Source organism: Equus quagga, chromosome 16 (assembly GCF_021613505.1).
Source record: "Equus quagga isolate Etosha38 chromosome 16, UCLA_HA_Equagga_1.0, whole genome shotgun sequence".
NCBI classification, from domain to species: Eukaryota; Metazoa; Chordata; class Mammalia; order Perissodactyla; family Equidae; genus Equus; species Equus quagga.
This window is the reverse complement of record NC_060282.1, coordinates 61,878,570-61,891,403: the sequence shown is the minus strand read 5'-3', so window position 1 is coordinate 61,891,403 and position 12,834 is coordinate 61,878,570. Positions and strand designations below refer to the sequence as shown.

Sequence of the window (12,834 nt, the reverse complement as noted above, 5' to 3'; positions counted from 1 at the left end):
TCACCTTTATTTCCTTGCCCTTTAGGTCTCTGTGTAGCAAGACGAAAGGCGTGGTAACGAAAAGGGAAAAGAAACAGAAGAGAGGGAACGTGTGTTAATCAAAGACGTTATCAACGACAAGTTATTTTAAACAATCCGCGTAGGAGGAAAACCCACCGCCTCCTCCAGGGCCACCGATTTCCCACCCACCCCGGGCTTTAAACCTCCTCCCCGCCGCTCGGGATCCGGCTCCCGGCGCGCCCGCTCTCGGCCCTACGTCCGCCGCCCTCGGGATGCGCCCCGGGGCCCCGCGAGCGGTCCTTCCCCCACCCGGCGCGGCCCGCGGCGCCCGCCTCGGCCGCAGGCTCCGGGGCCAGAGCGCACGCCCCGGCCCGGGCGGCAGGAGCGCCGCAACCTGCGCCCGGGGCACCGTTATGGGGCCGGCGGCGGCGGCGGCGGGGAGGAGCCGGAGCCCCGCGCGAGGGTGGAGCTCCGGGGCTCAGGCCTTCGCTGAGCCTGAGGCCTCTGCTCCCTCACCTGATCCACGCTAGTGGCTGACATTCTTCACCGCAACCCGAGAGGAGCTGCTGCTGCTGCCGCCGCCGCCGCCGCCGCCTGGGCCTCTCCCCGTGCACTCACAGCAGTTGGCTGCCGCCCTCGGCCGAGGGACTGTTCCAGCCGCCGCCGCCGCCGCCGCTTGCTGAGAAGCCAGAAGAGGGCCTCGCGCTCAGGAGTCGGTGGAAGGGGCCCGTCTTTTCCGCTTGCACGCTCCTCTTCCCCCTCTCTCTCTCCGCTTCTCGGGTCCACAATGGCGGACAGACGCCTTAGTCTCACTTCCGCTCCGAGCCTCCCTGACCTTCCGCTCTCCACTCTGACGTCCGTGCTCACCTCGCTCTCCCTCCCCCACCCTCCCGCCACCGACCTTGGCTCCGCCCCCGCCTCGCCACGTCACCGGAGACGGCATCGCGCGGCCGGCCCCGGCGCATGCGCCGAGGAGGTAGAGCGTCTGCGTGTTTGCGAGCGCCGACTGCCCGGGTCGCGGCGGTGCGTTCCTTCTATCCCGCTCGGTGGCTGCGGGAAGCCGGACCGGACCCAGATTCGGTCGCATTCTGGGCAGGAAGTGGGCCTGGGCGGGAGGTGGCGGCTGCCAGGGATTGTAGAGCGGGGCCGAAGGCGCAGGGTTGGCGGCGCCTTCCTGGCGTTGGACTGGCCCTTGGCCGGTTGGAATGCCGCAGCCGCGCCAGCCCCGGGTGGGCCAGCCGTGGTGGCCCGGCCTCCGCGGGAGTCTCCCGAGGCCATCCAGAGCCACGTGGGTGGTTGAGTCAGCCAGGCGCCCTCAGGATAGGGTTGCTGGGCCGTCCGCGCGAGCCGTCACGTGCAGCGAACGCGGTTTCCTTGGAGCTCTGGGCACCGCCACGCGGAAGCAAATAAGAGGTGCGCCCACAAGTGTTCGTTCTCTCCGAGCCCCAGGAACTGGATGAGAATTAGTCACGGTTCACCCGTCACCCCGGGAGTCTAACGTTGCCACCCAGTTCATGGACTTGTGTTCCCCTACCCTGACGTTGTTGATTTTGAGGAATGAATAAAGTTACCTTAGGAAAGAGAAGCATAGTTGCGTTTTTACTCCTAAAAGGAGAAACGTTTGAAGTTTCAATAGAAACTGACAGTTACTTTTCTGCAAATTGGCAAAACCAAAAGAGCCAATTTGCAACGTTTTGAACTGTTTGTTAAAGTAACTTCTTTGCAGTAAAGGCAAAGATTCCTTGCCTAACAGGTGTGATGCGGTCTCCATATAAAGAAATAATTTAAATAACCAAATCCTTTATTTTAAAGCCATAAAATAAGTGATAATTTAGAAAGTATAAAATTGATGAATTATAGGATTAATTTTGGGTTTTACAATGTAACAAGATTTTAGAAGCACTGAGTAGTAGAACTGAAACTTATCTTGAGAGTACCGTTTTTGTAAAAGGCCGAGAAGCACTTGTCACGTCTGTTCAGCTCCCCTGCTCTTCCGTTTTGCCACACCTCCCAGGGACTCAGCCTGGTTTTCAGCTCAGGCTGAGCCCTCTGGCTATTTCCCAAGACTCCTCCCACTTTTCCAGTTGTCGCTGTTCGTCTCGCCGGTCTGCCCATCCTCCACTCAGGCACAGACCTTTCTAGTTTGAAAGTGCTTGAGTGGGGAAATTGAGAGTACACAAGAGGAATCCTGTGAACGCTTGCAGGCCTTATATCTGATCCTTAATTATCTTAGTTAAAAAGCTAGCTTTGGACTCCAACCAATCTTGAATTCTGGCTGGGCTAGAATTAGTTGTATAACCTCAAGCCACTGAGCCTTTCTAAGCCTTAGTTTGTTTCCTCATGAATAAAATTAGGTCAGATATGTACCATTCCTGGCACAGAGTAAGCTGTCAACAGACAGTTGCTATACAGGGCTAGTTTCTGGTTCCTTTGCTAAATTTTCAGAATGGTGGTAATAGCTTACATTTATTGAGTGTTCATTATATGTCAGAGACTGTAATAATCATTTAAATCTTTACAACATCCTTGTGTGTTAAGTGCTATCATAAAATCTGACACACAGTGAGGTTAAGAAACATGCCCAAAATAACAGTCACTGTGAGAGCCAGGATTTGAACATAGGCAGTTTGACTCCAAAGCTTGTACTGTCGCCACATATAATACTGCTTGATGCCATGATGTTCTGGTGAGTTTCTGTTCTCTTTCATTCCTGTCCCTCAACAAACTCCTTCCTTCCTTATTGTCCTTTGTAGCATTGAGGTCTGAACTTGCCGGATGGAGTGCTTAACTGCCCTGATATATACAAACCTATTTAATTTAATAATATATATTTTTTGAAGTATATCTGGGAACTATCTAAAATCATCTCCACTGCCTCCAGGAGAATGCAGATGCTATTTTGGAAAATGCTGCTCTCTCTAGATTGTAGACAAAATTTCCCTGTTCTACAGGGCCACTGGTATGTCACCCTCCTGAACAGCACTGTTCAGAGCTTGGAAAGGAGAGGGCAGGCTGGATTTCGGCCACCTTGGTGCCTTTATCCAGGGAACTTCCTCTCTGCACGGCTATAATCACTGGCCTTGCACTTATGCATGACTCCTGATTGTATCGAACTGATTGAACTTACTGTATCAGTTCAAATTAAGTTCAGCTGCAGGTGATATCAAGTCCAAAATAACGGGAACTTAAGATAGAGGTTTGTTTTTCTCTCATACAGAAGAAGTCTGAAGGTAGTCAGTCCAAGGCTTGGGCTGCTGTCAGGGTGTCGGGTATCCAGCTCCTTCTAGCCCCACCATCCTCATAGTAACACTTCCATCATGGTCCAGGATGGCTGCTCAACTTCCAGCGATCATAATCACATTCCTACCAGCAGAAAGCAAGGTGAAGAAAGGCACATCTCTTCCCTTTAAGGACATTTTGTAGAAATTGCATTTCCCACTTCCACCTACCTCTAACTAACTAGAACACAATCTTACGAAATACCTGGTTGAAGGAAACTTATATATTCTGATATATTCTGGGTGCCCTCTTCTGATATATTCTGGGTGGCCATGTGCTCAGCTAAAAATCAGAAAGTTTACTTCTAAGGAAGAAGGGGACAATAGATAGTGAGAGATAAATAGTAATAAACTGTGTAAGCATAGCAATTACCCAGAGTCGCTTCTTTTCTTAACAGCACTTAAACTTAGCTGTGAATTTTGCCCGTATTTAAACCAAACTTTTAAGGCTTTTTGTTATCTTTAAGTAACATAGTAAGTGAAACAAGCCTGGAAAATTCAGTTTGAAGATTGATTGTTGCCTTTTTAAAAGTAAGGTATACTTAAATATCATGCTTAAGGTAAAATTAAAAGCTGAGGACACTGAATAAAGCCTAAACAAAAAAAAATTAAACCTGCTTTGAAACAGAAAAGTCAACAACTTTTTTTTCTTTCTTGTGTTTACTGCAGAGAAATTTACAATGAGAAGACAAAGCAGAAAACATGAAGTAGCCTAAAGGTTTCCCTAAACCAATGTTTTCCAAAGTGTTTCCCGGGGTTCTGACAGCATCATCTCTGGGGAACTTAATACAAATGCAAATTTTGGGGACCCACTGTATTAACCAAATCAGAATGTCTAGGGTTGGGACCAAACTCCGTGTATGGTAGAGAGGAGGAAACTTCTTTATTTTGAAATAATTATAGATGAACAGGACTGTTGCAAAGATAGTACAGAGAGTTCTGTGTTTTTCACTGAGCTTCCCCTAATGTTCACATCTTTCGTGACCACAGTGAATTTATCAAAACTAGGGGATTGACATTGATGCAATACTGTTAACTACAGACTATTTGAATTTCCACAGTGTTGTCATGAATGTCGTTTTTCTGTCTCCTTCATTCTGCGACAGTTTCTTGGTCTTTCCTTGTCTTTCGTGACCTTGACAATTTTGAAGAGTACTAGGCAGATATTTTTTAGAATGAACCTCAAATTGAGTTCGTCTGATGTTTTCTCACGACGAGACTGGGGTGAGGGATTGTGGAGGACAATACCACAAGTGAGGTGCCTTTCTCATTGTATGACATCAAGGGGCACATGACATCAATATGACTTATGGCTAGTGATGTTAATCTTGGTCATTTGATTAAGGTGGCATCCGCAGCAAAGTTACTGTTTTCCACCTTTCATACTCCACTCTTGGGAGGTGAGTCATGAAATCCAGCCCTCAAATCCACACTCAAGGAGAAGAGAATTAAAGCTCCATCTCTTGGAGTATCTACATGTCTTATTTGGAATTCATGTAATCCAGTATTATCATTATTTATTTTGTTGCTCAAATTGTTCCAAGCTCTGGCCACTAGGAGATCAGGTTAATTTTTGTGTCCTTTTGACATGGCCCCATCCTTTTTTTTTCAGCACTTCACTTTGGAGCACAACAATTTTTTCATTCATTCATTCATTCTCATGTTTAATACAGGGAAATTTACAATGACAGAGAAAAGGCAGCAGAAAACATCAAGTAAGCCTAATGTTTCCCTAAAGCATATCTTAGTGTGGTCCTGGGATAAGAGCATCAGTGCTAGGTGGGAGTTTGTTAGAAATGCAAATTCTCTAGGCCCCACCCCATAGTTATAAAATCAGAAACTCTGGGGTGGGTCCTGATAAGCTGTGTTTCATCAAGTCCAACAGGTGATTCTGAGGCACACTAAGTTTTAGAACCACTGAACTTAAGTTTCCTCAAAGATCTAGGCCAAAAATCCACCCAAAGAAGTCGTAAATTCTGTGATTAGCCCTGGTGAAAAAGTTTTTGAAGAGCTTCTGGTTATTTGCATTAAAAATAAAGCACATAAGATGTGGACAGATATTTCACCAAAGAGGATATACAGATGGCAAATAAGCACATAAAAAGATGTTCAACATCTTTAGCCATTAGAGAAATGCAAATTAAAACCACAATGAGATACCACTACACACCTATAGAGTTGCTAAAATAAAGTGACCAAATGCTGGCTAGGTTGTAGAGAAACTGCATTGCTCAAATATTGCTGGTGGGATTGTAGACTAGTACAGCCACTATGGAGAACAGCTTGACAATTTCCTATAAAACTGAGCTCTTGGGCACTTATCCCAGAGAAATGAAAACTTGTTGTTGGCTAAATAATAGCCCCACAAGAATGTCCACATGCTAACTCCCGGAATTTGTAAATGTGTTACCTTACATGACAGAAGGGTCTTTGCAGTTCTGATTAAGTTAATGATCTTGAGATGGAGAGCTTATTTAGGATGATCCAAGTGGGCCCAATGTAATCATAAGGGACCTTATAAGAGGGAGGCTGGAGGGCCAGAGTCAGAGAATCCTGTGATATTGAAAGCAGAGGTCGGATTAATGCAGCCAGGAACCAAGGAATGCCAGCCAACTCTAGAAAGAAAAGGCAAGGATCAGATTCTCCCCTAGAGCTTGCAGAAGAAACTTGGACTTCTGACCTCCATAACCGTAAGATAATAAATTTGAGATTTTTAAATTAAGTTTGTGGTCATTTGTTAGAGCAGCAAGAGGAAACTAATGCATGTTTATGTTCACACCAAAACCTGTACACAAATTTTTGTAGCAGCTTTACTCATAATAGCCAAAAACTGAAAACAACCTAGTCCTTCAGAGGATGAATGGTTAAACAAACTGTGCTACACCCACACCTGGCAGACTAGTCAGTAATAAAAAGGAAAAAACTATTGATGTATGCAACAACTTGAATAAATCTTATGCTAAACGAACAAGGCCAGCCCCAAAAGTTTGCATACTGAGTGATTCCACTTATATAAGATTCTTGAAATGACAAAATTATAGAAACAGAGAACAGATTAGTGGTTGCCAGGAGTTAAGGAAGAGTTGAGGGCGAGAAAGAAGTGGGTTTGGCTATAAACAGGCAACAGGAGGGATCCTCCTGTGATGGAAAGTTCTATGTCTTTCCTGTATGGCTGTCGTTATCCTGGTTGTGATATTACTGTATAGTTTGCCAAGATGTTTCCACTGGGGGGAAACTGGGTAAAGAGTATACTGTATCTTCTGTATTATTTCTTACAGTGTATGTGAATGTACAATTGTCTCAAAGTAAAAAGCCTAATTTTAAACAACCAGTCACATCTCTCAAAAAGATAAAACAGACATTATAAAGACGTGACATGCCTCTTATTAAAGGTATCGAGTTATATTTTATTATCTTTTTGAACAATATTCAACGACATGGAAACCTATGTTAATGTTAAATAAAAAGGGAGCATCCAATGAGTATGGTTCCAGTCTTTTAATCTACTCTATGCATAAAAAGAGAAGAAATAAATCAAAATGTTAATTCAGTATCGATTTATATTGTTATTTTCTTCTTTGTTACTTTCTGTTTTCCAGATTTTCTACTCTTATAATTTAAAAAAAGTTAACAAGAATGTACCCATAAAATAGCTATGGATGAAGTGATATAATGTCTGGGATTTGTCTGAAAACAACCCGGCTATGGAGAGGAGAAAGAGGAAACAAGACTTGCTATGAGTTGTTAATTGCTGAGACTGGGTCATAGGCACCTGGGGATTCATTATGCTGTTCTGTCTATGTGCATATTTGAAATTTTCCCTAATGTTTTAAGAGAAGAATTAGCTCATTAATTTTTTTGTTGATTAAAAACAAACAAATGTACAGTGGATCCTCATTCTTCTCAGTCATTAGGTTCTACAAAGTCTCTGGGAACACTGACCTGGCATCTACTGAACTGTTGTTCCCAGGGAGAATAAAGGCGAGGTTCCCGTGAGCCTCTAATCACAACATTTTGTCAACCAATCAAAACGTAACCTTGTTTTATTTACGTTTCTGTTTAAGGACACCTTATTTCATGTATATTGTTGATTCATTAACAGTGAAATCAGGGCCAACACTATTGGCCAGGACTATACAAGGCCAGCACTACAACTCAGGCCTGAAGGAAGCTTATCTAACACGTGTTTTCTCCGTGGAGCACTTCACGGCCTTCTCGCGCTTAGGAACACTGGACAGCATTTCAGCACTACACTTAGGGGCCATTTTAAACAGCGAACTCAGCAACAAAAAGCACAAAAACATGAAAATCATGGAACTAAGCAGACCACAAAAAAGACATGTGTTTACAGCATGAGACCTGAAACAGGAAGGCAGAGTGTGGCCTTCTTAGACCTCAGCCGGGAACGTGTGCATCCTTGAGCAACTCAAATGTTCCCCACTTCGCGTGTGTGTATGTCTACTTCACAAAACCACTCCAGGTTTGATTTGGGGGTTACAAATAAACTTTAAGAAGTAGGCATATTTGCAAATACAGAAGGCAGGAATAATAAAGATTAACTGTAATTAAAGTGATAAGCATAGTGATTGGCACAATGTAAGTGCTATTTTTTTTTGAGGAAAATTAGCCCTGAACTAACATCCGAAGCCAATTCTCCTCTTTTTGCTGAGGAAGACTGGCCCTGAGCTAACATCTGTGCCCATCTTCCTCTATTTTGTATATGGGATGCCTCCCACAGCATGGCTTGATAAGCAGTGCATAGGTCTGTCCCCAGGATCTGAACGGGTGAGCCCCAGGCTGCCAAAGCAGAGTGCGTGAACTTAATGACTATGCCACCAGGCTTGCCCCTGTGAGTGATAATTAAGTGTTCCTTTCCCTTTTTATAGGTACAGACTAATGCTGATTTAGTAAAGAAAATTTTATATGAGTGCTGTGGTTCTCATATAAGTGAGTTATATGAGTGAGTTAAATATATTAGAGAACAATATGTAGATTAAAAAAATATGTCATTTAACTGGTGGTTTGGTCATAGAAAGTTGACATAACCTCCAAGCCTCTGAAAAAATCAGATTTAACTTAAAGTTTTAAAATTATAACATTTTTGTCAATATTAAACCCACCATAAATTGAAAGACTGACTACATGTCGTTAAATGAGATTTGTGCTTCCCTGAGTTTCACATTTGCATCAAATAAAATATTTTAAAAGGAAAACTATTCATTTTAAGGTGAAAATTTTGAAGAATTCCAGTTTTGTTTTTCAAAAATCAGTTTTTTGAAATTGGAAACTTCAAAAGGAAAATGCTGATGTTTCAGATAAATCTAGCAAAAACAATGAAATTAGATTTAGATGGCAGAAGAGTACAAAAAGACAATGCTTGTAAATGTCATTCAAAAATCAGAAAAATCACTGGATCTTTAAAACACTGAATGAATACTTTAATTAAAATCTTATTTAATAAAATTAAGAGTGTAAAGCTCTTGAAACTGACCAAAAGGCCTCTTTTTTAGTAAAAATATTGTGTCTCGTTAGTCAACAAATACTGAATGCCTTCTGTGACTCTAGCACATTCTGAAGAGTTTTGGAGGTTATACAAAACAGACATGATCTTTATCCTCCAAAGAACTTTTCTAGTTAGGAAGATAAAACCTACCCACATTAATACCTCAGTTGAATAGTGGTTTACAGTTTTCAGGAATGTTTTTGCATACATTTTTATATGAGCCTCATTTCAGTCCTCTGAGGCAGGATACCTAGTATATAACCCATTCATAAAAGATGAAGACTGAGATTGTAATAATCAGTGATAAAATGATAGAACTGGAATTAGAACATAGATTTTCAGATGCTTAGGCCAGTTTTCTGATCAAGTTTTAGGCATTTTTTTGGAAAGGCCTCTGCTTTTTCTGAAATAATAAAATTCAGATGCCAAGTACCATAGGAGTTTTATGAGATCAACAGAGGTTAGGAAGTGGACCTTGAAGAGTGGATGGCATTTACATGGGCAGTGAAGAGGAAAAGTCTAGATAATGGGAGCATTGTGAACAGGAGCATGGAAGCAGAAACTTAGCAGTGGTACTAAGAGGTGATGGGGGGGGGCAAGAATCCTGGAATTGCTGACTTGTGAAGAGGCCATCTTAGGATCACTTGGGCAGAGAACTTCCCTGACTCTTACTCTCTCCCCTACCCTACCCCAAAGATTGCAAGGAGACTAGACCAGCGAGTGCTGTCCCAGGGTCACTGGATCTTGGCCAAAGAGAGATGAGTTACCACTGACTTTAGCCCAGCAGAGTGGATGTGGAAATTAAGTAACTGCCCTGCCCCACAACTGCAAACCCAAGGGCGTACACATCTCCCTTGTAGATGTGGTGGCCTACTGTTTCAGGCTAAAGGCATGACAGTCCCCAGAGAAGAAAAGGATCAAGTACCTCAGGCTCAGATGAGCCAATGCAGTGACTGCAGCTATTCCTGCCAATACAAGAGTGACTCGCCATTGGTAAAAAGTAAAAGTGACGCATGAGTAACTGGCAGTGGTCCCCACGTGTGAATAGAGAATTACAAACTGCTGATAGCTGCAGAAGGAATGGGCTTTATTTTAACTACTCAGCAACACTGGTGGAAATCACGGATTTGGGGGTCGCAGTTCCCACAATCCTATAGGGGAGTCTCAGTCTTCTGACTCCTGTTCTTCTAGGCAGGGGCAGCTTGAGATATTGCTATTTTGTTTATGTAGGTTTCTCTGCCTAGAATGTCCTGTCTTAGTTTGTTCCGGCTGCTATAACAAAATACCACAGACTGGTAGCTTATACACAAAAGAAATTTATTTCTCACAGTTACGGAGGCTGTAAATCCAAGAGCAAGGTGCCAACATGGTCACATTCTCATGAGGACCCTCTCTCTTTCCGGGACATCTCCCTGTGTCCTCATGTGGCAGTAGGAGCTAGGGATCCCTTTGCTCTGCCTCATGACCTAACCACTTCTTAAAGGCCCTGCACTTCCTAAAACCATCACAACAGACACTAGGACTTCAACATATGAATTTTGGGGGTACGTAAATATTCAGACCATAGCATGCCCTTCCTCACCTGTTAACATTTTTTTTGTTCTTCAAGGTCCAGCTGTTACCTTTCCTGTAACACCTCTGATCTCCCCAGTCAAAATGAATTGCCCCCTCCTCCAACCCCAGAGTACTTTTTAAACAATAAATTCTCATATCAGTCTGATTTGTAAATACAATTAATTGAGTGCCTATTATATGGCTGATGTGTACTAGGCCATTTACATATGTTATTTAATTCAGTCCCCACTGCAGTGTATCTCCTTTTTACACGAGTCAGCTGGCATTGGAGATAGTAACTTGCTTAAAGTCATGTGGATAGTCAGACATTGGTTTGTAATGTGCTGATAAACACTCTCATGTTGGTTAGTAATGGTGTAACAAGAACTCGGGTGACGAGGACTCTGGAATAGACTGTCCAGTAAGGCTTCACAAGGTCAGCTAGGCCGTAGATAACTAAAAAGGCAAGCTCTGGAGTAGGACCACCTGAGTGTGCATCTTGGCTTTTGCATTTACTAGTTACGTGGCCTTGGGCTAATCCTTCACCATCTCCGTGCTTTGGTGTTGTACTTGCCTCTTAGAGTTCTTGGAAAGATTCAATGAGAGAGAAGTATGTGCAGTGCTTGGCTCTGTCCTTGTCAATTAATAAACGTTCAATAAACATTAGCAGTTACCGTCATCATTATCATCACCTTCATCATCATCATGAAATATTAAAATGTACAAGGATGTGCCGCAAGAGCTCCAGAATTTTACTAAAAAAATCTGGGTTCGTGTCCCAAGTCTGCCTCTTTAGAAGCCATGTCTTGAACAAGTATTTAACACTCTCAATTCCAATTTCTTAATTTTTAAAATGGACAAAAATATATGAGGATTGTTTTGAGAGTTAAGTGAGAAATCACATCCAAAAAACACTGTGAAACTACTAAGTGCTTTGCAAATATGTTGCCTCAGTAATATTTATAACGAACTAGTCTTTAAATATTTTGTGCATTTTATACACTGCATACTTAGGTTTAAAAAAAAAACTGCTAAATCCCGAAGTGGTAGCTGGTGATGAAAAAATTTGAGATATTTACTAATACTTTTTTCTTCTCACTTTATGAGATGCTAATGACCGAGTGTTAGTTCACTGTATATAAAATAGTGATTATGCTGTTTAAACTGTGACAATTCAATCTTAAAGCACTTAGAACATAACATGCTTATTATGGGTTGGATTGTGTCCTTCGAAAAGCTATGTTGAATTCCTAACTTCCAGTACCTGCGAATGTGACCTTACAGTTAAGATGAGGTAGGAGTAGAGGGGGCCCTTAATTCAATATGCTTGGTGCCTTTTAAGATAGACAGAAACACAGACACACAAGGGGAGAACACGATGTGATGAAGGAGGCAGAGATTGAAGTGTTGCAGCTGCAAGCCAAGAACGGCAAGGATTGCCAGCAAACCACCAGAAGCCAGGAAGAAGTAACGAGGGATTCATCCTTAGGGGTTTCAGAGGGAGCTCGGCCCCACTGACACCTTGTTTTTAGACTTCTAGCCTCCAGAACTGTGAGACAAGAAATTTCTGTTCTTTTAAACCACACAGATTGTGGTACTTTGATACAGTAGCCCTGGGAAACCAATCTAATACCTTATGAATCTATTTTAAGGATGTCAGATGATCTTAACTTTTTTAAAAAATAAGAGAGTCATTTGGAGAATTAAAAAAATCATAAAATAAAGTGAAAAATAATAAAAAAACTATCTTAGACCAAGACTACTCGTGAGTCCAGAATTCTATGAGAGGCAATTAGAAATAGTGAGAACACATGAATTTCTCAGTCATACATATATAGCTTCAAATTCTTGCTGAGCCACCTAATAGCTGTGTGAACTTAAGTTATTTAACGCTGGCTCAGTTTCTTCATTTGAAAAACGGAATCCTCATGCCTGTGTCACAGAGTTGTTGAGAAGCATTTGACCGGCACCTGGGGCCAACCAGGGCCTCAGCCAATGGCAGTTCCCTCTGAGAACATGCCAGGGATGTTCTATACAATAGCATGGTGATTGTATTTTACCACATTCTCAGATTAAAAGTATGCCAATAATGCTAAATTCCCGTTTAATAACTCATCACGAATATTTCATTCAGGAGTCAAGATTTTACTTATGAATATAAAGCAGAACACTAATTTTGCAATATTTATCAGTATTCATCCAAACCCTCTCTCCTCTTTCTCAGCATTTCCTTTTGTCCTCTTGGTCCTTTCTCCATATTTAAACAGCAGCTAGGCTCTGCTGTTTGTACTCAGGGAAGGAATGTGGCTACAGGGGAAAAAAAAAAGGATTTCTTCCTGGCCTTTGAGTTTTAAAAGCAGAGGCCTAAAGATAAAAAAGAAGAAACAAATGAGTAGACAAAAGATGGGAGACAGTTCACTAGTAAGCATACAGATTTCCTCTCCCTCTTCTGCACTCTCTCCACACTCTCTGCAAACAAGAATCCCCAAGGTTGAGAAG

General features: G+C 42.5%; 1 protein-coding gene across 5 annotated transcripts in view; it reads right to left on the bottom strand.

Annotated features, from left to right (window-relative positions):
- The window catches only part of YTHDF3 (YTH N6-methyladenosine RNA binding protein F3), a 38,147-nt gene extending 37,274 nt beyond the window's left edge, over window positions 1–873 (bottom strand). For 4 of the 5 annotated variants that reach the window (XM_046642033.1, XM_046642032.1, XM_046642034.1 and 1 more), the window contains exons 1-2: window positions 517–762; window positions 5–29 (exon numbers count right to left, since the gene is read on the bottom strand). Coding sequence is in view for 1 of the 5 variants with exons in the window: in XM_046642034.1 (XP_046497990.1) it covers window positions 5–29; window positions 517–540 (49 nt within the window). In the remaining 4 variants the exon portion in view is untranslated. Of the gene's footprint in view, window positions 1–4; window positions 30–516 lie in introns of all 5 variants that reach the window. The other variant, XM_046642036.1, reaches the window with a different exon arrangement.
- Between the last annotated feature and the right edge of the window lie 11,961 nt (window positions 874–12,834).